This window comes from Xiphophorus couchianus, chromosome 24 (assembly GCF_001444195.1).
Source record: "Xiphophorus couchianus chromosome 24, X_couchianus-1.0, whole genome shotgun sequence".
NCBI classification, from domain to species: Eukaryota; Metazoa; Chordata; class Actinopteri; order Cyprinodontiformes; family Poeciliidae; genus Xiphophorus; species Xiphophorus couchianus.
In genome coordinates this window covers 7,100,121-7,120,704 of record NC_040251.1, presented here as the reverse complement: position 1 = coordinate 7,120,704, position 20,584 = coordinate 7,100,121, and the positions used below count along the sequence as shown (strand labels likewise).

The following is a 20,584-nucleotide window of genomic DNA, read 5'->3' as shown; positions in this document are numbered from 1 at the left end:
GCAGCAGTTTATTTAAAAGCTTGGTAATTCTCCAGAAAAAAACGACTGTCCTGCAAGAGTTTAGGCAGGTCAATAAGCCCTTTTTTATTCGTCAACTCACTCACTTATTGGTTACCTAGCAACAACCTGTTGAGTAACTTGCGAAGCAACGGCTTTGCAAGTGAAGTGAGCAAATGAGTAGAACAGCTGAACAGAATCTGCAGAAACCAAACAGTCGCATTCACCTCATGTTGACGTGGAAGGACTTTGGTTTGTTGACCTCGAAGCCCCCGGACCACGTGCAGTCAGGGACGTCCATGAGGCGAACACACAGCAGCTGGTCGTAGTCGTTTCGTGGCCAGTGGAAAACCACGCTGGAGCCCGGCAGTGTGGAAATGTACCCCTCAGGGTTGGAGGCGCCCTAGAATGTAGCATTTTTTGTTGGTGTATAATTGATGAAAAAGTTTGTTTTTAGAGCCAGTTTGAGTTTTCTACGGTGGCTGACAGGTTCAAAACGTGCAGCAAACAAAAAAACATACAAACAAACAAACAAATGCAGCAGAAAAACTTTGTAAATGAAAAGCAACAGCAGGAAATAGGAGCAAGACGGAAAACGCTGCAAAATCGCTCCACAAAACTGAAGTTCTCCAGACCAATAGGGGGAGTCTGGAGTCCAATATTAAAAATATAATGCATATTTTCTTCTGGACATCCTGCTAAATCATGACATCCATTATTCGCTGAGCGTTTGCTCCCATCTGATCAACTCCCTCTGGTGGTCTGGAGGACTTGTAGAGTTTGGAGCATTTTGCACTTGCTGCTTTTCCTATTCGCATAGTTTTCCAGTTTGCTTCTATTTTCTGTGATTGTAGCTTTTTTTCTTTTTGTTGCATTTTTCTGTTGCATTTGTTTTTGTGTTTTTGAGCTTGTACCTGCTGGCCACCGCAGTAAATAATAAACATCATACAGCATGCTTTCACCAACATCCTATCTGGCCTCTTCACGTTGGACAGAAGGACTCAGCTCAGTGTTTGTTAGGAAAAGGAGAGATTTCAGGAAAATGGGTTGAATCTAATGATTTACCTAACATATCATCACTGGAATTCAAGCAACTTTAAGGAAAAAAATCCCAATTTTATATCACATTTTCCAGTTAAACTCCACAACAAGGAGAACTACTAGTCGGTTTCTCACCTTTCCTCTTGCAAACTCTCTCTGAGCGAAGGCCAGTTTGTGTGTTGAGTGGTTATCCAGCAGGTAGCGGGGGGCAAAGGTCACTATGTGGGTGTCTCTGTAGATTCCTTTCCCTTTACGCACGTCAATTCCTGCAAGAACGATTGAGGAAACGGTCACTGCTGGGTTTAAGTAATATTTCTACATTTAAAATTCACTCATCTGTTGCAGCAGAGTTCAGAGACCCAAGCTACATGCATAAAGGGTTGGAACGATTATTCGTGATGAATCCATTTTTGAAGTAATCGTCAACTAATTTAGTAATGAGTTAAGTGGCGTATAAAAACTCAACAAGGTCATTTGCTGAAAAAACAGCACAGTAATTAAGCCAAAACTGTACAAATATACACATATTTTGGAATTAAAATGAAAAACCTTCCTTGTCTGTAAATATGTTCTATCCAAAACTCCTCAAGTGCCATTTTTTATTTTCACCCAATTCAAAATAAATGTAAAGTAAATCTCCTACTTTGCACCTTTTCTGTCCAACTTTCAGTAAATCTAAAAATCCATCACCAGATCAGCCGTACACTGAACTGATGTTGGGTCAAACAGAAAGGACTGAGTGATTTATAGCTGCAGATGCATCCTTTGCTACAAATGATCCAGTCTTCACTGAAAAAATGCTGCTGTTGCATTTAGTCAATAAAAGATGCATTTACTAATTTATAAAAAGTGATTAAATTATTTGTATATTTTTCCAAATAATTTAAGTGAGTAAGCCTAAAATCTGCAAAAACGTGACAGTATTTTCGCTTAATCTCAAGACAAATGAACAGAATAATCAGTTACTAAAATAATTATTTGTTGGCTCCCTACATGTATGCTGCATGCTGCAGTCTGAGTAACAGAATGGAAATCCATTGATTATGTATCAGTCTGATTACATCACAGAACGTGAACAGGTCATGTTGCCTCATGCTGAAGAGGATAAATCCTGAAATTGGGGACTTAACGAGTGAATAACCCCAAACAAACCATCGTGTTGGAGATAAACTCATATTTTTTAAACTCACTGCTATCCTTTTCAACACAAATGTCCATCTTTAGCTTTAAGACGCAGCTTTCATTCGTCTCTGATCTTAAATCTGACTCAGAGCGTCTTGCCTATGTTGTAGACGAGTCCCGGTTTGTTCCCCGGCTGGGTGACGTTCAGGGCTCGGACTCCGCTCCCTCCATCCAGGGAGAAGCGTTGGCACCAGCCGGGAACCCCGTCTGTGTGGATCCCTTTCCCAATCCGCATCGTGCACCTGGAGTAAAGACGAGCAGGAATGAAAGAAAACCCGGTTCTTCTGGAAGCAAAGAGCGGAGTTGGCGTCTTACATGAAGGGCTGCTCCTTGTCTGTGTAGCAGAACAGTAAAGGGCTGAGGCTGCGGGCCAATTCATGCTCCCTGAACTGCCCCGCCGCGTCGGTTTTGGTGTTGTCCTGACGGAAAATCAACGGCAGACCTGAGGAACCAAAGAGGATTCAGTGCCACAGGGAAATGATTAGTTCAGCTAATATCTTTCACATGCAGATACAAGAACCGAACGTGGCGCAGATGCTCCCAGGGACTTTTTTGAAAAAGAAAAAACACATTGATACTGAAAAATTCAAGATGGCCACTATGGTTGTCAAGAAAAATTAATTTCTTCACTATATTTGCCAATAATTATGAAAGACGAATACTCTTTGTGTAAAACCAATTCTTGGACCCATAGAAATCACAATTACTTATTATTTTTGGATTTTTCAAGACTTTCAAGATTTTTTTTTTTTCTCCATGACTTACAAAAATTAGCAGAAGATAATGCTATAGACAAAAATTATTTCCTACTGTTTATTCTATTTGCTACACATAAAAAAATTATCTGAAGCTAACGCTGCATCGCTAAAAACAAAAAATTACTGGAAGCTAACGCTAACAATTAAGAGGACTATCACTCTGTCTCAAATCTTTGGCTTTTTTCAGTTGATGTTGAAAACATATGATGTCACATGAAGTTCATGAAAGTCATGACAATGGGTAACATTTTATGAAAGTAAATGGTTTAAAAGGCTCAGGAATGGCGGCCATCTTGCGTATACTGGGAAATATAAATTTTTTATGCTTGTATCCACATTTGAAAGCTATTTACAGTAACGTTCTGCATTATTTAGGTAAATGAATCAGCAGACTAAAACCTAAATCTGAGGATTACCGGTCTTGTTGATGAGCCAGTAGGGAGCAGAGACCAGGATCTTCAGCGCTCCTTTTGCTCTCTGGACGATGCGGACGGTGAGATTCAGCTGCTGCTTGTTGGTGTCATACAGCCTCATGTCCACCATGTAGTTCTGAGTGCCAGGAAGAATCACCAGCTCTTTGCAGTTGGGGAAATTCTCCACATGGACTCCTGCAAACACATCGTCCCAGCATGAGGACAGGGGCGGTTGTTGGGGGCTAAAGACCAACCAGAGAGCGAGTTTCCCCACCCAGCTCTATGTTCTGGGACGTGTCAGCAAAGTGAAGCACCGCCTCATCTCTCGGCTTCAGAAAGCCTTTGATGTTGGTCCCTTTGATATAGAAGTTGAGGTCACAGGGCAGCAGGTTGGTCAGCACCACGGTGGGCAGCAGGTAGATGGTGTGACCCGGCTGCCGGTAGATATACTGAGTGCCGCCGGAAACCTGCGGCTTCGCCGGCTGCTGGTCTGGAAAGTTCTCCTTCTTGATGACCACACAGAATCTGCAGAAATCAGAATATTTTTATTACAGCTAATAAATACCAGGAATGGTTCTGGGGGTGGCTAGAAGAAAATGGTGCATTTCAGGATCTCTGCAGGTTTCACCAACTCAAATTTAAGGCTTTTAGAGACCAGTATGAATTAAATTTAAGAACTATATCACTACAGAATTGTAGAAAAGAAAATCAAGCATTTCATGTAGTAGTAGAATCAAGTTTTTTTCACAGAGCGCACATAACATTGTTTGAGTTGGCAACAGACCTGGTGACAAATTCACACTTATTCATGACAGATGCAAAAAAGCTCGCTAGCTAACTAGCAAGGGTGTTTTAGCAGCTAGTTAGCAGTAGCCTCAACCACTTCCAAGTCACTGGACACAATGAAGACATCTGTGTGCAGAGCAAACTTTTTCCTTACAGAAAAGTCTGTGAGAAAGACAATCTATGTAGAATATACAAGATTAAATAGTCCCACCGTAACAAAATTTTATAGATGAGATTAACAGTCAACTTATATTTTTCAATTAATTTAAAGAGGCTGTATTTTGTGTTTTCCAGGAAACATTTTATAGCACAATCAAGGAACCATGTTACTTTCAATCTATATAAAAAGTTATATATATCAAATACAGGAGTCGTGTTAACGGAATATTTTTCATATTTGACAGTTTTTTTTAAACAATGGAAACATTTAAAGCCTGTCGACCATTTGGCAGGTTATAATTCACACCCTTGACTGGTGCAAATGGGCAGACATTATAGACTTTACACAAAGAGTTCACCGCAGAATCAATCAATAAAAAATCCTCTCTGAATATCATCTCATGGGCACTGAACTAAATGCGTCTCTCTGACCGGGAGCTGACAGCGTGTTGGAGGGTTACGGACCGGACGCTTTGGGGTTTCTGGTTCACAAGCGCATCCCAAACCTTTGGTTGAAATGGCGCCTTTAATTCCAGTCTCCATTACACACAGAACATAGAAAACTAAAGAGAATGCAATGTTGAGCTAATCCATTTATAGTCTAGATCAGGGGTCTCAAACTCCAGTCCTCGAGGGCCGCAGTCCTGCAACTTTTAGATGTGCCTCTGCCTCACCACACCTGAAGAGAATAATTAGGTCATTAAGGCTCTGGAAAACCGATCTACACAAGGATGAGGTAATTAAGCCATTTCATTCCAGTGCTTTGTACCTGTGGCACATCTAAAAACTGCAGGACTGCGGCCCTCGAGGCCTGGAGTTTGAGACCCCTGGTCTAAACAGAGGAGTGGCAGTTTATCTTGAGGAAACAAAACTAAAACAGACGCGACTCCGCCACTGCAAAGTATTAAACCTAATTCATCCTGTGGTTTTAACAAATGGCGCTGGAAGACGTTCTGCGCCCAGAAGGAAATGCAACAGTGCTACCAACATGGCCGCTGTGCAGCCCCCAGCTGAATGGTTGCCATGGAAATTAAAGGATTTCTTAAACATGTTTGAAGAATCAAAGCAACACTCTGGGTATGTTTTTGATGAGGGAATAACATTATAAAATAATGAAAAGCTACAAGAAGTTGATTTTACATAATGCTGCCCCTTTAAAACTTTAATTACATGATTTTACTTTTTAAGGCTGCGTGAACACCCAGCATTTACCTGAAGTTGAGTTTGTTTGACTCATCAACATCAGCTGACTGGCAGTCCCTCTTGCTGCTTTTAGCCTCTCCATGTCGCTCCACGCTGGTCCAGTAGATCGGAACCTTGCAGAAGAACAGACCCATGCCTTGAGGCCGGGCCTGCAGCCGCCAGGAGGTCAGGTGGAGGGGGATGGCTAACGACTGGCCAGGCAGGATGGGAGGCAGCACCACCGGCTCTGTTCAAAAAACAGAAAATAAATACAGATTTTAAAACCATTCTGCATCTGATTCTCCCAGCAGGATGTGAAGGAGTAGTCTCACTGTCGTGTACAGAGGGGCTATCCAGCCGGATCTCCATCTGGACATCCAGGCGATTCTTCACCATCAGGGCCGAGCGCACGGTGATGACCTTCCGGGCGCTGCCCTCCATGGTGATGGCGAACACCACCCTGACAGGGGGCAGCTCTGAGAACTGTGGGAAAAACGATCACAGAGTAAAATCTTACAGCATTGCTTTAATAATAATAATGCTGTGTTTTGATTGTTGATTCTATCTTGCTTTGTGTTTCTGTGTTTGTAATGATGTAAAGCACTTTGAAATGCCTTGCTGCTGAAATGTGCTATACAAATAAAATTTGATTGATTGATTGATTGATTGATAAAGTCTGAGGGTATAGCATTTCACAGGTCAGTAAAAGTTTTCATTTAAAAAATGTCAAGAAAGTAGGAAGTAGGTCAGTTATGCTAGCTTGACTATGACAACCTTAACATGTGGATATGCTGCAGAATTCTTTGACTTTTTCAGGATGTTTTTGGTTAACGAACGTACATAAACATGAGGGTGGATGATGCTGGTTCTGCTGATCGGGCTGCCGACCTGCGAGACAGAGAGGGAGGAAAACAATATGGCAGAGCAGGTCTGTAATCATCACATACATTCTGGTATTTTGGTTTTGTTCTCACAGTGGTGGAAGGGTTGTTTCTGTCCGGAGCAGCGTATCTGAAGAAAACCCCCACTTTTTCCACCGACACCGGCTCAACTTGCTCCCAGCCACAGACTCTGACCAGCAGCTGGTGGAGCTTCAGCTCATGAGTATGTCTGCAGGAGAGGAAGAGAAGAGGATGAGAAAAGAGGAAGAGGAAGACGAGGAGGAGGAGCAGAGGAAGGCAGAGAGGTCAGAGAACCAGGTAGAGTGTTTATGGAGGAAGGAGAACTAAAGCTGGTGCCATTAAAATGATGTCAGCTCAAACTGAACTGCTGAGACAAACAGACAGACAGACGGACGGACGGACGGAGACAGACAGACAGACAGACAGACGTACCGGTGACGTAGTTTCTCCCGGGCCTTGAACTCAAAGGGAATCTCCTCGCCGGGCAGAACCTCCCTCCACTCACTGAAGTTGTGAATGTCGTCAGTTCGTGAACTCTGGAGGTCGGAGATGGAGCCAGCACTGCTGCTGTGGGACAGCGCCACCCTGTGGAGACAAAGGGAAGTTTGCATTCATTACTGGAAGGAGGGCTGAGTGGATGAATGGATGGACAGATGGACCGGTGATTGGTCCTGTGCTGTGATTGGTCCTGCGCTGTGATTGGTGCTGTGCTGTGATTGGTCCTGCGCTGTGATTGGTCCTGTGCTGTGATTGGTCCTGCGCTGTGATTGGTGCTATGATGTGATTGGTCCTGCGCTGTGATTGGTGCTACGATGTGATTGGTCCTGCGCTGTGATTGGTGCTGTGCTGTGATTGGTCCTGCGCTGTGATTGGTCCTGTGCTGTGATTGGTCCTGTGCTGTGATTGGTGCTACGATGTGATTGGTCCTGTGCTGTGATTGGTGCTATGATGTGATTGGTCCTGCGCTGTGATTGGTCCTGCGCTGTGATTGGTCCTGCGCTGTGATTGGTCCTGCGCTGTGATTGGTGCTGTGCTGTGATTGGACGTACCTTGTGGGGGTTGTGGTCAACGTGGCGAACCAAATGGAGCACCCGGTGTGGTTTCGCAGTGCGTATGGGACAAACGGCTGCCTCCTCTTTGATAGCTTCACATCTTTGGAGAAAACAAAAAAATCTCAGAGAGAGCAACTTTTTCTGTCATTTACTTATGACAAAATATAATTATCAGAAGTGTAAGGTGTCAAAGCAAAATAAACAACCATTCTTAACTGTTTTAACAACAAAATATCTGGATGTGAATGTGCTAACAGAAAAAAGCTGCAACTAACGATTATTTTAGTAACTGATTAATCGATTATCCCAATGATTAATCAGATACAAAAATTTGCACTTTCTGCAGATTTTTCAACCACTCAAGCTTATTTTATTCAACATTAAAAATATATTTTAAAAAGTATTATAAAATAGACATTTTTTCCCTAAAATGCAATAACAGCATTCCTTTAGCTTGATCATGTGAAAAGCTTCTAACATGTGAAAAGCTCACATATTTCTGTTGGACTTTGCATCTGTACAGTGTAAAGCTGATCTCTAGATTATTTATTTTATTAATAATTAAATAGCAACAGTTGCTTAATATGAGTTTTTCTTTACAGATTTTGAACCAGGCAAAGCTAAAACTATGCCACTTATTTACAGACAAAGAAGGTTTTTCATCTTAAATGCAAAATGTTATATTTTGTACGGTTTGGCTTAATAACCGATTTGACTGTGTTGTCCTTTCAGCATATGCTCTTTTTTTAGGATCTGTGTACTCCAGTTGATGATTACCGTAATTGATTACTAAATGAGTTGGTTTCAATAACAGATTAATTGTAATTAATTGGATTAATTGTTTCAGCCCTATAGCAGAGTCATCAATCATTTAAATTTTACTGGACCGTGAAAAGCGCATCAGAAAGAACATGAAGAACAAAGACGTAGAAGAGGTGAACTGGGAGTGTTGATAGAGGAAAACATGGCTGCACACTGGCGGCCTGAGTGCCAAAAACGGTCAGAATGTGCTGCAAATTCTGCCTATTTATCTCTGCGTAGCTCATAACTACAGCTAAGGATGTGCTGACCAAACGGAAACATCCAAACATGACCAGGTGGTTTCCTTAAGAGTCCGTCTTTCCTTACTGTCGTATCTTTTTAGATAGTGGAAACCCTGACACTGTTTCCACTGACCATATCATTGCACAAATTGACATTTAGAAAATACATTTGGGAACACGCCAATGTTGGAAAAAAAAGTTTTTTGATAAAAAGTTTTTATGCTTTTGGAGTTGGTCTTTTTGGTTTTTCGAACTTGGTTTATTTTGACAAACCGCAATGGAAACAGTGCAAAAAACCTTTTTTTTTTTTCGAATCACATGATCAACAACCAGATCAATCAATCAATCAAATTTTATTTGTATAGCACATTTCAGCAGCAAGACATTTCAAAGTGCTTTACATCATATCAAACACAGAAACACAAAGCAACATAGAATCAACAATCAAAACACGACATTAATTCAGGTTCCATCAATAAATTTGTAATTGATTACGTTTCAAATACAATCCTAAACAGGAGGGGTTTTAGTCGAGTTTGCATCCATAAAAGGTTTACCTGTTACACTCCTACTGTGTTATATGGAACAAAATACCTGTTGCTATATTTATTCCCAGTCACGCTCACAATCTGGTGAGATGCTACTACTGGAGCAAACCAGTACCAGTATACACCAGCAGGATCAGGCATGTGATGTTTCTTAATGAATTATCGCATGAACAAACTTATTCACGTGTGATTTTAATCACATTTTCTATTTAATGAAAACACTGCGGTTGGAATACAGACAAAGTTTTGCACTCTAAACGCAGCTAATATATCCACACTGCAAAAACACAAAATCTTACCTAGAAGTTTTGGTCTAGTTTATAGTGCAAACATCTTAGTACATTTGATACAAGACAAAACTAACTTAAAAATAACTTTTTAGCAACATATAAGAGTCAGTAATTCCTTATATAGATTAAAAAAATAACTAACAGATATAAGTGACAAAATCTGCCATTGAAACTAGTATTTTTAATTAGTAGCAAGGAATTATTGATTTAAAACCAGCTCCTATTTCTTGCTGAAAAGTTACTTGTAAGTTAGTTTTGTCTTATTTCAGGTGTTCTAAAATATGTGCACCAGAAACTCAACAAAAATACTTTGTAAGATTTTGTGCAGACAAAGTAATATTTATCTAACGCAGTCCTAATTTTTCCTCATGCATAAGAAATGTTTTCTATCTGCTGAATCCTTCAGGTGGTTTAATGATTGCTAAAGGTGAGAGTGCTGAATCTGACTGGTACCTCTGGAGTGAGTCTGCTGCTGGAGGCTCGTCAGGCTGGCTGCGCTCCTAGTTCTAAGGTGAGTCAGAGGCGCACCTGACCGTAGAGGGAGACACGGTTACAGGAAACAGAGAGAGTCAGAGGAAACAGAGAGAGAAAGGAAATGGAGACAGAGGAAACAGAGAGACAGAGGAAACAGAGACACAGAGGAAACAGAGACACAGAGGAAACAGAGAGACACAGAGGAAACAGAGAGGAAACAGAGACACAGAAGAAACAGAGAGGAAACAGAGACACAGAGGAAACAGAGACACAGAGGAAACAGAGAGGAAACAGAGAGACAGAGGAAACAGAGAGACAGAGGAAACAGAGAGGAAACAGAGAGACAGAGGAAACAGAGACACAGAGGAAACAGAGAGACAGAGGAAACAGAGAGACAGAGGAAACAGAGACACAGAGGAAACAGAGACAGAGAGGAAACAGAGAGACAGAGGAAACAGAGAGGAAACAGAGAGACAGAGGAAACAGAGACACAGAGGAAACAGAGACACAGAGGAAACAGAGACAGAGAGGAAACAGAGAGACAGAGGAAACAGAGACACAGAGGAAACAGAGACACAGAGGAAACAGAGACACAGAGGAAACAGAGACAGAGAGGAAACAGAGACACAGAGGAAACAGAGACACAGAGGAAACAGAGACACAGAGGAAACAGAGACACAGAGGAAGCAGAGAGACAGAGGAAACAGAGACACAGAGGAAACAGAGACACAGAGGAAACAGAGACAGAGGAAACAGAGACACAGAGGAAGCAGAGAGACAGAGGAAACAGAGACACAGAGGAAACAGAGAGGAAACAGAGACACAGAGGAAACAGAGAGACAGAGGAAACAGACAAAAGGGTTAGCGCTCTGTTAGCCCTGTCCTGCTTTCTCTGCTGCATTTTATTCAACCACATCAAGACGTTTGAAACTCAAACTCATATTGTTTTTCTGCCCCATCATCTGGAGCCACCAATAGTCCTGAAAATACTGCAATTCTCGTTCCAAGCTTGCTTTTGTTCAGCGGTTCCAGTGAGGAACTGCATTTTTTTAATTGATAAAACTCTAGTTTTGCGTGTGACGGGAGCTTACTCTGTCCAAAGCCGGGCGGGTCGACCGAGGACTCCAACCAGTGGAGGGTCGGAGATGGAGGAGCCTGCTCTTCTGCCTTACAGTAATCAGCCATCCAGGAAGTCTTGGTGGTTTTGTATTGATCTGGATGGGTCACAGGAGGAGGAAGAGGAGTTTAGGACTGAAACGATTAATCAGATTACCGTATTTTCCGCACTATAAGGCGCACCACATTATAAGGCGCACTGTCAATGAATGGCCTATTTTAAAACTTTTTTCATATATAAGGCGCACCCCATTATAGAATAGGCGTTACAGTAGAGGTTGCGGTTACGTTATGCATCCATTAGATGGAGCTGCGCTAAAGGGAATGTCAACAAAACAGTCAGATAGGTCATTCAAACTTTAATAGATTACAAACCAGCGTTCTGAAAACTCCATTCATTCCCAAAATGAATACGCAGCTGTTTTATTATTTTCCCTGAGGTAAAGTAAGTGACGTGGTATTTTGGTGACACAGTTTATCTTTTAACAACAGCAAGGTATAACATATAGTGGAGAGGAACTTTTCCTCGATTCAATAAACACGTAAAAAACAGTCTGATGCTGTTACGGTAAATCAGACGTTAGTGCAATCACAATATATATCCACTTCCGCTATAACCATTGATTGGTTCATGTTAAATTCTCTCGCTGCTGCTCTGTTCCCATGTTCTACTGCGTCACTGATCGCCTTGAGCTTAAACTGCATCGTAAGCTTGTCTCTTAATAGAAGCCATTTTGGGGTCTTTACACAAAACCCAGCCTGCACCGCGCGCTTCTTCTTCTACGGGGGAAAATGAAGTCGGCGGCTGCTTACCGTAGTTGCGAGACCTGTTGTGGCTCAATATTGGTCCATATATAAGGCACACTGGATTATAAGGCGCACTGTCGGCTTTTGAGAAAATTGAAGGCTTTTAGGTGCGCCTTATAGTGCGAAAAATACGGTAATTGTGTTGAATTGATTATTTCAATAATTGTCAACACAGACTCAAAAAAAACGTAATTTGTTGAAAGAAAAGCACACTGAGCAGCAATTTAACCAAAACTGTAAAATATATGTGTATACATCTTGCATTTAAGATAAAAACAAGATATATTTGTCTCTAAGTATGAAATAACTCCTCAAATGACAGTTTCATAGCTTAGCTTCACCTGGTTCAAATTCTGGAAAAATGTCAGATTAAGCAGCTTTTTCTATCCAATTATTAATCAGTTAATCCAGTAAATGATCACCAGATCAGACCAACACTGTATTGATGTTCAGTCCAGCCGAAAGGCCACATGTTGATGCTAGAAGGATTTGCTAAGTTCAATCGTTCACTAAAGAAATGCCGTTATTGCATTTAGGCAGCAAAATGTTCTTATTTAAAAAGAAAATGTAATATTTGCTTATTTTAATCTTTTAATAATTTATTTCTAAAATTGCACAAAAAAGGCTTAAACAAAAAAAATCGTATAATTTTTTTTACACGATTAATCACCAGAATAATTGATTAATTGTCAGAATTATCGTTTAATCGCTAACTAAAATAATTGTTAGTAGTCTCTGTTCAGACTCACCCAGCAGAACCGAGGTGATGTTGACGTCCAGCCTCTGCTTTGCTCGAACGTCGATCTTCAGGCGTGGAGGGTGGAGTCGACCAGCAGCCTGATTCTGCCATGACAGGGCGCTGGGCCAGGGCTCGATGAACGGCTCCCAGCCTGAAACACACACAGAAACGCTGAGCCTCCATCTGGATCCCAGGTCCAAACACTGGGAGAAAGGTCGGTGCTGTCTGGACTCGTTCTGAACGCTTCCAGCCCGTCGGGTCACACAGCATTCAGGAAGTTCCTTAGCAATTTTTTCTTATGTGACATTTTAAACGTTTGTTCAAAATCTGAATAATTTGATGGAAAGAAAGCTTGTCGCTGTATTAAAGAATACCACGATGTATAGTTGCAGAACATTTTTTAAAGTAAAAAAAGGTTAATAAAAAATCTCAATTTGAGGATCTAGAAAATCATTAATCCTTAACGCGTTTCTAAAGTTTTTAATTATATTTTTCAATGTTAAAACACCAGCTTCTAAAACTTTAGGAAACTGATAAATTTTCACTTAAATATTTGACCTGGCCAGTGCTGGAGCCTGGTGCATCTTTCCATGTATTTTATGGTGAATCATGCAGCTGATTTACCTGACAGCTCTCTGTTGTAGTAGTCTCCGGACAGCGTGAAGCTGGCGTTTCCTTCCTGGGTGGAGCCAATGCGCTGCAGCACATTTAGTCCTGCAATAAAAACACAGCAGGTGGCATTTTCACCATCAGTGTTTCCACATGAAACCGTCAAGCTGAATGAAGCTTAACATGTATTAACAAAACTAGAGTATCAGCATTAAGCATCAGTTCTCACTGCATGAACAACTTCTAGTTTAGTTGTAGGTTACAGATTTCAAATTATGTTTTGTTTTATCCTTCGGGCTAACTGAACATATGAGAATCTAATAATTCATCAAAAACTTATCTGGCATGATATTTAACCCATTAAAAGAAGGTTAATGTTGTGTTTTAGGAATCTTAAAGGCCGTTTTTACAGTAAACAACTGTGTGTTTCTTTTAATGTAGTTAACACATAAAAATCTCTGGTTTTATAGTCAAATCTCACTGCGGGAACTATTTCACACTTACAGATTTATTCTGTTTCTGTCACACTAAAATGCCTCTTGTCAAACTACTTTCAATATCATACCAAGATAACTTCAGTAAATATAAAATGTTCCTAATGTTTTATAATCAGAAACTGTCCAAACCAACGTGTTGCTACATGAAAAAGTGATTTTCTCCTTTTTAAATCGTGAATCTGGGTCACAAAAGAACCCAGAAGAACATGTGAAGCTCTGCAGGTCTCATTCGGCTCAGCTGAGGTCAGAGTTCAGGGTTAAACGGTGAGAGAGAGTGAGTGAGGCTTACTGGAGAATGTGAGCTCAGCCAGCGGGATGTCACAGTCCAGGCAGTCATCGATGAAGCAGATGCAGACGCTCTCGGCCTTCACCTCCACGCCAGACATTGGCCAGGCGTGGCTGCTGGAGCCGGAGTCGGCCCGGCTTCTGGGAAGCCCCGCAATGTTCTCCGAGTTCTCCCACAGCCAGGTGGCCGCCTGGTCCAGGTGGCCTGAGCGAAAGAAAAAAAACAAAAAAACAACAGAATTTGAAGTATTAAAGACAGATTTCTGAAGAAAAAAGAATCTGAATTCTGAAAAAAATTCAGAATGATAGTGAACTGACAGGAAAGGGGGTAATGGGAGAAGGGGGAAGACACGTGGCAAAGGTCACCAGGCCGGGAATCGAACCTGCGACGGCCGTGTCGAGGACAAAAGCCTCCATATGTGGGTTGCGCCACCACAGCTCCCCCTCTGCCATTTCTTTCTGCATGTATCTAACTCTGCACACTGGATATCTGAATTAGCACGTTTAAACCGCCTGGATCTTTTTCCTCCTCCATACGCCCAACCTGCTGCAGCGCATCTCTTCTCTAAACATAAAAAAACTCAAACTCACCTTTGCAGCTGCTCAGGGCTTTTTTGCAGTCCTCTCTTCTGAAGCCAAGGTTTTGTAAGTGGCTCAGCTTGGTTTCTACAAACAGAAAAATTTATTAAATACACAAACCAAAACATTAGATTTAGATATTTTGGATTTCTGAAACTTTTCAACAAGAATAACAGTTTCTCAGCACACCGCTGTTTATGGGGGTTTTCTGCGCCTGAGAGGCAACTGCTGGTTCTGTCACTAACAGCCGTTTTTTAAAGTTTTCAAAGAGTGAGGGTGAAACATATGGAGGACAGATCCTGTCATGATTAAGAAAAAATAGATACATAAAGACATGTTCAAAAATGGTTAAATGTACAAAGATACAAGAAACACAGAATATTTACTGCATTTTATGTGCCTTTAATCATATTAAGCCAAAAAAATTGGTAACACTTTATTTGACGGGTTGTGAATAAGACTGTCATAAACATGACATAACACCTTCATGAATATTTATGACTGTTGTCATAAAGTGTCATTCGGTAAATCATGACACTTTTAATACAAAGTTGACATTATTCAAAATGTCCTTGTTATGACAACTTGACATTAACCAAGAAATCATGATCTGACATAAATTTGTTATAAAAGTATTAATGATTAAACTTTAAAAATTATGTAGTTTTATGTTATTAAAGCTAAAGTTTAATCAGTATTTATGACGGTGTCATGACAGTCTTATTCACAACCCGTCAAATAAAGTGTTACCAAAAAATTTGGAGGCCTGATAATTTTTTCTTTTCAAAGACACTAATGGAAAACTTTGGAAGACCAATTATGGATTAATTAACAACACATAAATGATCACATGATTAAATTCACAAAGAAAATACAGATCAGCTTGATCTTGATGGTCAACTCTTGAAAACTGAAAAAGAGCTGCTGAGGGAACTGCGTTAAACGCAAGAGAGTTGGGTAATGTTGCAAAACTATCTAATAAAGACTTTTTAAGAAGAGAAAAGTAGAATTCTTTTTGAATTTAATTTAGAATAAAAAATTGGATATTGTATTTTTATTGCCCGGCTCTACCTGCACGACATAAAAATAATAATATATAATTAATTATAAAGTGGAAATAAGCTCTAAAACGTCTAGGTTTCTCTCATACCGATGAGGCTTTCCGTCTTCTCCTGGACGCCATCTTTGTGTGGCGGCGCTTCATTGGCTGAGTCAGCCTGAGAAGGCGGAGCCTGAGCAGCAGAGATGGACTTGGCGATGGACAGGAAGAGCTGGATGTCGTTGTAGGAGAGACGGATGTCCAGAGCAGGAAACTGAATCTGCAGGTCAATCAGGTCAAAGGTCAGCCAAACATCTTAGAATCTGCCCTCAGTGTTAAAACGAAGTCCGACCAAACAGGAAGCAGCGGTGGCCCGACCTCCAGCAGCGGCGGGATGTCCTCCACGTTGAAAGCGTCCAGGAGCCCCGAGGTGCTGGGGTAGGTGGGGCTGCCGCACAGCCCCAGCTGCACGTTGACCGGGTCGATGATGGACAGCGCCGTCTCCTGCTCGCTGCCCAGCCGGCACGAGAACACCTGCAGGAGAAACGCCGCAGCTGAGACATCGCCTGGCGTTCTGCAGCAGCCCAGAGTAACATAGCAACAGTTTAAACCTGTAAAAACCTGTAGCAACCAGTAGTAACAAGTAGTAACCCGTAGTAACCAGTAGCAACATGTCGCAATCTGTAATAACGTGCAGCAGCCCGGAGTAACCCATAGCAACCGGAATCAACCCATAGCAACCCGTAGTAACCCACAGCAACCGGTATCAACCCATAGCAACAGAGGAGAGGCAGCACCTCTATTCCGGCCAGGCTGCCAGAGAACGGTCGGTCCAGCAGGCGGGGCTTGTACGTGAGGACCGTGGTTCCCTTCAGGATGATGGCGTTGGTGTCGAGGCAGGAAACGTCCTCCACCACCACAAACTCTGTGCCTGGACAGCAGAAAAACGTTTTAAAAGACAAGTTGACATATGAATTATGAATTGCTGAACGGAACCACTGAGGGTCAGTGAGCTACCTTACTTACCTGTGATGTTGATCTTCACCTCCAGGTAGCGGTCCTGACTGATCATCACCGTGGACCTCTTCGTCACCACGCCGGTCTTCACCGTCTTTGGCATGACGGATGTGGCGGCGCTGCCGGCTGCGGTGCTGGCGGCTGCGGCGCTGCTGTGGCAGCGTTGCAGGCTCTCCGTGGCGTTTTCAGGCTGCAGCTGCAGGAAGGCATACACCAGCTGCAGCCAGTCGAAGATCAGGAAGACCCGCAAGTTGTTGAGGACGACCGTGAAGCTGGAGGAATCCCGCGTGGATCTACGCAGAACCAGAGCTGGGTAGTAACCAGTTACTCAAGTAAATGTAATTGAGTAAATGCAACTGCTTTGAAAAAAAAAACAAAAAACTTTTAAGAGTATTTTTACTACTTCTACTTGAGTAATGTTATTATGAAGTATTTCTGCTCTTACTTGAGTGACATTTCTGGACTTTCTACCCACTTAATGAAAAACAAACACATTTTATCCAAATGTTCAGCAGACACAGACACACACCTGCAGTTTCTGCTAAAGTTTCATAAGTTTTTTATTGAAAGAAACTGATTTGGAAATATTTTATTTTTTCTGATTTTGTTATTTTTGTTAATTATATGAATTATTGTCATTTTGGTCCTTAAAATAAAAAAATTCCACTTTACTTTATATTTTGGTCCGTCTGATTTTGTAATTTTTAAATATTAAATGATTGATAATATGATCAGTTACTCAATACTTGAGTGAACATTTTACCAAATCCTGTCTTAGTCATTTTTAAATTTACTTGAGTAAAAACATTTTGCAGTAGAGTTACTCTTACTTGAGTATAATTTTTGGATACTCTATCCACAACAAACCTTCAGTGGATAAATGTGCTCACAGGATGAAATATTCTGAGTGGTTTGCTGTGGTCACCTGTAATGCAGCTCCAGCTGCAGAGTCGCCTGGTTGGTTCCTGTTTTCGAAGGCTGCAGGACGCAGTCAAACACGTTGCACCTGCTATTTTCGCTGCTTTTCGTGGTTCCAGTGAATCTGGTGTCGTTTGCCAGCAGAGAGTGAGACACCAGGTTCACTGACTTGGAGCCGTCGGAAAAACTCTCAAACAGGACTTTGGATTTCACAAAGTCAAGCCTATGCAAGACAAACACACCAAAACCATTAAAACAACATATTTCATGTGTTTAAGCTTTTAAAAGGGCTCCTCCAGGTGTTTGTGTTCAAGTTTTTAGGATAATTTTTGGGAACTTCTTTATTTTTTATCAATACCAAACATGGTCTAAAATCCTAATTTGGAGGTTTTTCAGGACGTTGATATGTGATGCATAGACGGTTGAACTGGTCTGACAATCACTGAGAGGATTTCAAACCAGTTTTTTGAAAACCCAACATTTTCAGGCTCCTATTTCTTTGACCAGTTGTAAGTAAAAATGTGGGTGGTGGGACTCCAATAAAATGTTGTATTGACTTAATTGCAGAGTCTGTCTTTAATTAATTGCATTATTCCTCAGTAAAAAAACAACTCCATAAAATGTATTTCCGCTCTTGCACTATATGTAAAATTGACAAATAAGCAATACTTACAATACAAAAACCATTTTTGCTGCTAACTAAGTGAATAAGTAGATATATGAGCTCAAGAATAAAGATATTTATTATTTTTAATCTATTATTTAGGTTCCTCAACCACTAGATTGGAGCAAAGTGTTATTTTAGCCATTCATCTTTCCAGAGTTCCAGGAAGCTGATCATTCATGGAGCTTCTTTAGAAATATTGGACTGTGGACGCTGACATTAGCGTAGCTGCTATATGTTTAGCATAGCGGCTAGCATAGCTTCACTGATAGGCTAATTCCTTTTAGCACAACAAAAGTCTTTTCCAGCCCCCAATCAGATTAATTAACCTGCAGGGCGCCGAGAGAAGCAGCTTCATCATCCATGATTGTTTGCGGAAGTCGCTTGTGCGTCAGATTTACGGGCGTACCGGAAACACAATACAAAGGTTCCAGAGCAAGAATTTTATATGTTAAAAGAAATTAAAAATTACATGCGTTAAATTTTTTTACATATTGAAACTGATGTCAGTAATTAATTTTAATTAATCAGTAATTAATTAAAATTTAAGTTCTGGTTCTAAGAAAACACACATGCCCTGAATTAATTTATAGAAAGCTAAGTGTAATAATTATCTTTCACAGCAGCAGATTACATTTACACGGTTAATCCCAATATACATGCACTATACAAAATATTAGTCCATTTTAGGACTTTAGTTTCAGATGGTGGCTCAAACTGAAATGGGTCGGTACTGAAAGAATTTTCAGGAAGTTATTGTTTTTTGTATCAATTGACTTGTTATTATTTTTTTAATTCTTCTAAAATTCAACCTTAAATCCTGAGAAAACCATAATTTTGACAGAGAGGTGAATATGGGCCTAGAGCCACATGTGGGTCAGAGCGGTTCCTTTAGGTTCTGTAAGGAGGAAGTTCACCTGGCTAAAGAGTTCTTGTTGTCAGCAGAGGTCGGGCTGTCCAGCAGCTCCAGGCTGACGTCCGTCATGTCCACCAGGAAGGACAGGTTGGTGAAGACGACTCCACTCAACACCGTCTGAACACATAACAGCAACATCAGAGACGGTCAATGTTTTATTAAATGAGAGGAAAGTCCAATTAAAAGAGAAGTTCATTGAAAACCTTTTTGGTAGATAAATTATATAATTCAGTTGTTACAGAAATTAATGCAAAAATCAGCAGAATTAATACATAATTGTGAGTTTGTTGAAAATTTTCCACATAAATGCTCAAAATCAGTGGGTTTAAGTGATGCTAACTCTCACCTCTAGGTGGCAGTATGTCTTACTCCTACTCAGGCTTTTAAAACAATAATGAAAAAATCTGAAGATCATCCGTCATTTTGATGGATGACAATTCAAACACCTACAAAAAATGCTGATATTTTCTACTTTATGCACAGAGTACAGATAACTAAATCAATCAATCGTTATCAATTCATATCAATCGTTATCATCCTCCACTTTCTGAGACATCTGATTATGCACAGGCGGGTGTGTAGTTAAGGTAAACTGACTCTTTTTTTGTTCCTTATGTAGTTTTGTATTGTCATTTTTTTGTTTGCGATTTTTGTCTTGAAAGGTGCAATACAAAAAAAGTTTTACTAACTTACTTTTAATGAGAAAATATTGCGAAATTTCTTGCAAATATCTCTAAATTAGCACAACAAAATTAGAAATTTTGATTGCAAAACAAAAAGGCAACCCTAAATAATTAAATTGAGACATCCTGGAGGGAGTGTTGCAAATTGATAGAAAATGTGAACAAAGTGAAAGAATGCTCTGCTATGAAACATTACAGAGTAAAATTCATACAGACTGCATGTCTAAAGGAAAGCAGAGATGTGTGCAGTCATGTGCGGCTGCAAGGTTCCTCACGTAGCTGCTGGGGTGCTGCAGGTTGTAGGGCCGCAGGAACTCCTCCACCGGTTCTCCCAGGTTGTTCTCCAGGATGCCCCGGAACAGCTGGTAGTGCTTCCTGTCCAGGGAGCAGTGAACTGACGACAAGCTGCCCTGTATGGACGTGTCAGGCATGGCGTGGCTCAGCTCCCTGGAGACACAACGCTGAAATCACTGAACGCAGCACAAACTGAACAGAGCTCTAAAACAGACGCCGTCTCTTTAAAAGCCTCCACAAAGCCGAGGCGCTCTGTGGGAGATATGTATAACAATTCAAAGAGAGGAAAGTCCACATTAATTTAACCAAAGGTAAAGGTAATTTTATTTATATAGCACATTTTCAGCAGCCAGGCAATACAAAGTGCTTTACAGGAATTAAAAGGAAATACAAATAAAATAGCAAACCAAAGGAAAGAGCAAGAGAAGAAAAAGCTAGTAATGTTGATCCAAAGTAAATAGAGTAAATAAACTAGATACTCCTAGTCAGGGTAAGTATAAGTTAGTATCCTCTGGTCCAATTCCTTTTCTGGTTTGGAAGAATAGGAGTCTAAAAAGTAGCTGCTAAGTTAGATTTTCTGGATTTTAAGTTCAA

At 40.8% G+C, this 20,584-nt stretch overlaps 1 protein-coding gene across 4 annotated transcripts in view; it reads right to left on the bottom strand.

Annotated features, from left to right (window-relative positions):
• Positions 1-20,584, bottom strand: part of vps13d (vacuolar protein sorting 13 homolog D) — a 63,296-nt gene that overhangs the window by 14,913 nt on the left and 27,799 nt on the right. For 3 of the 4 annotated variants that reach the window (XM_028010103.1, XM_028010102.1, XM_028010104.1), the window contains exons 29-53: positions 19,972-20,143; positions 19,015-19,130; positions 17,441-17,656; positions 16,525-16,808; positions 16,296-16,429; positions 15,877-16,032; positions 15,610-15,778; positions 14,472-14,546; positions 13,885-14,085; positions 13,114-13,203; positions 12,500-12,640; positions 10,919-11,041; positions 9,807-9,881; positions 7,470-7,572; positions 6,853-7,005; positions 6,493-6,628; positions 6,359-6,406; positions 5,851-6,001; positions 5,549-5,765; positions 3,666-3,916; positions 3,395-3,586; positions 2,536-2,662; positions 2,320-2,462; positions 1,174-1,304; positions 225-400 (exon numbers count right to left, since the gene is read on the bottom strand). In XM_028010103.1, the coding sequence (XP_027865904.1) occupies positions 225-400; positions 1,174-1,304; positions 2,320-2,462; positions 2,536-2,662; positions 3,395-3,586; positions 3,666-3,916; positions 5,549-5,765; positions 5,851-6,001; positions 6,359-6,406; positions 6,493-6,628; positions 6,853-7,005; positions 7,470-7,572; positions 9,807-9,881; positions 10,919-11,041; positions 12,500-12,640; positions 13,114-13,203; positions 13,885-14,085; positions 14,472-14,546; positions 15,610-15,778; positions 15,877-16,032; positions 16,296-16,429; positions 16,525-16,808; positions 17,441-17,656; positions 19,015-19,130; positions 19,972-20,143 (3,780 nt within the window). The remainder of the gene's footprint in view (positions 1-224; positions 401-1,173; positions 1,305-2,319; positions 2,463-2,535; positions 2,663-3,394; positions 3,587-3,665; positions 3,917-5,548; positions 5,766-5,850; positions 6,002-6,358; positions 6,407-6,492; positions 6,629-6,852; positions 7,006-7,469; positions 7,573-9,806; positions 9,882-10,918; positions 11,042-12,499; positions 12,641-13,113; positions 13,204-13,884; positions 14,086-14,471; positions 14,547-15,609; positions 15,779-15,876; positions 16,033-16,295; positions 16,430-16,524; positions 16,809-17,440; positions 17,657-19,014; positions 19,131-19,971; positions 20,144-20,584) is intronic. The other variant, XM_028010105.1, reaches the window with a different exon arrangement.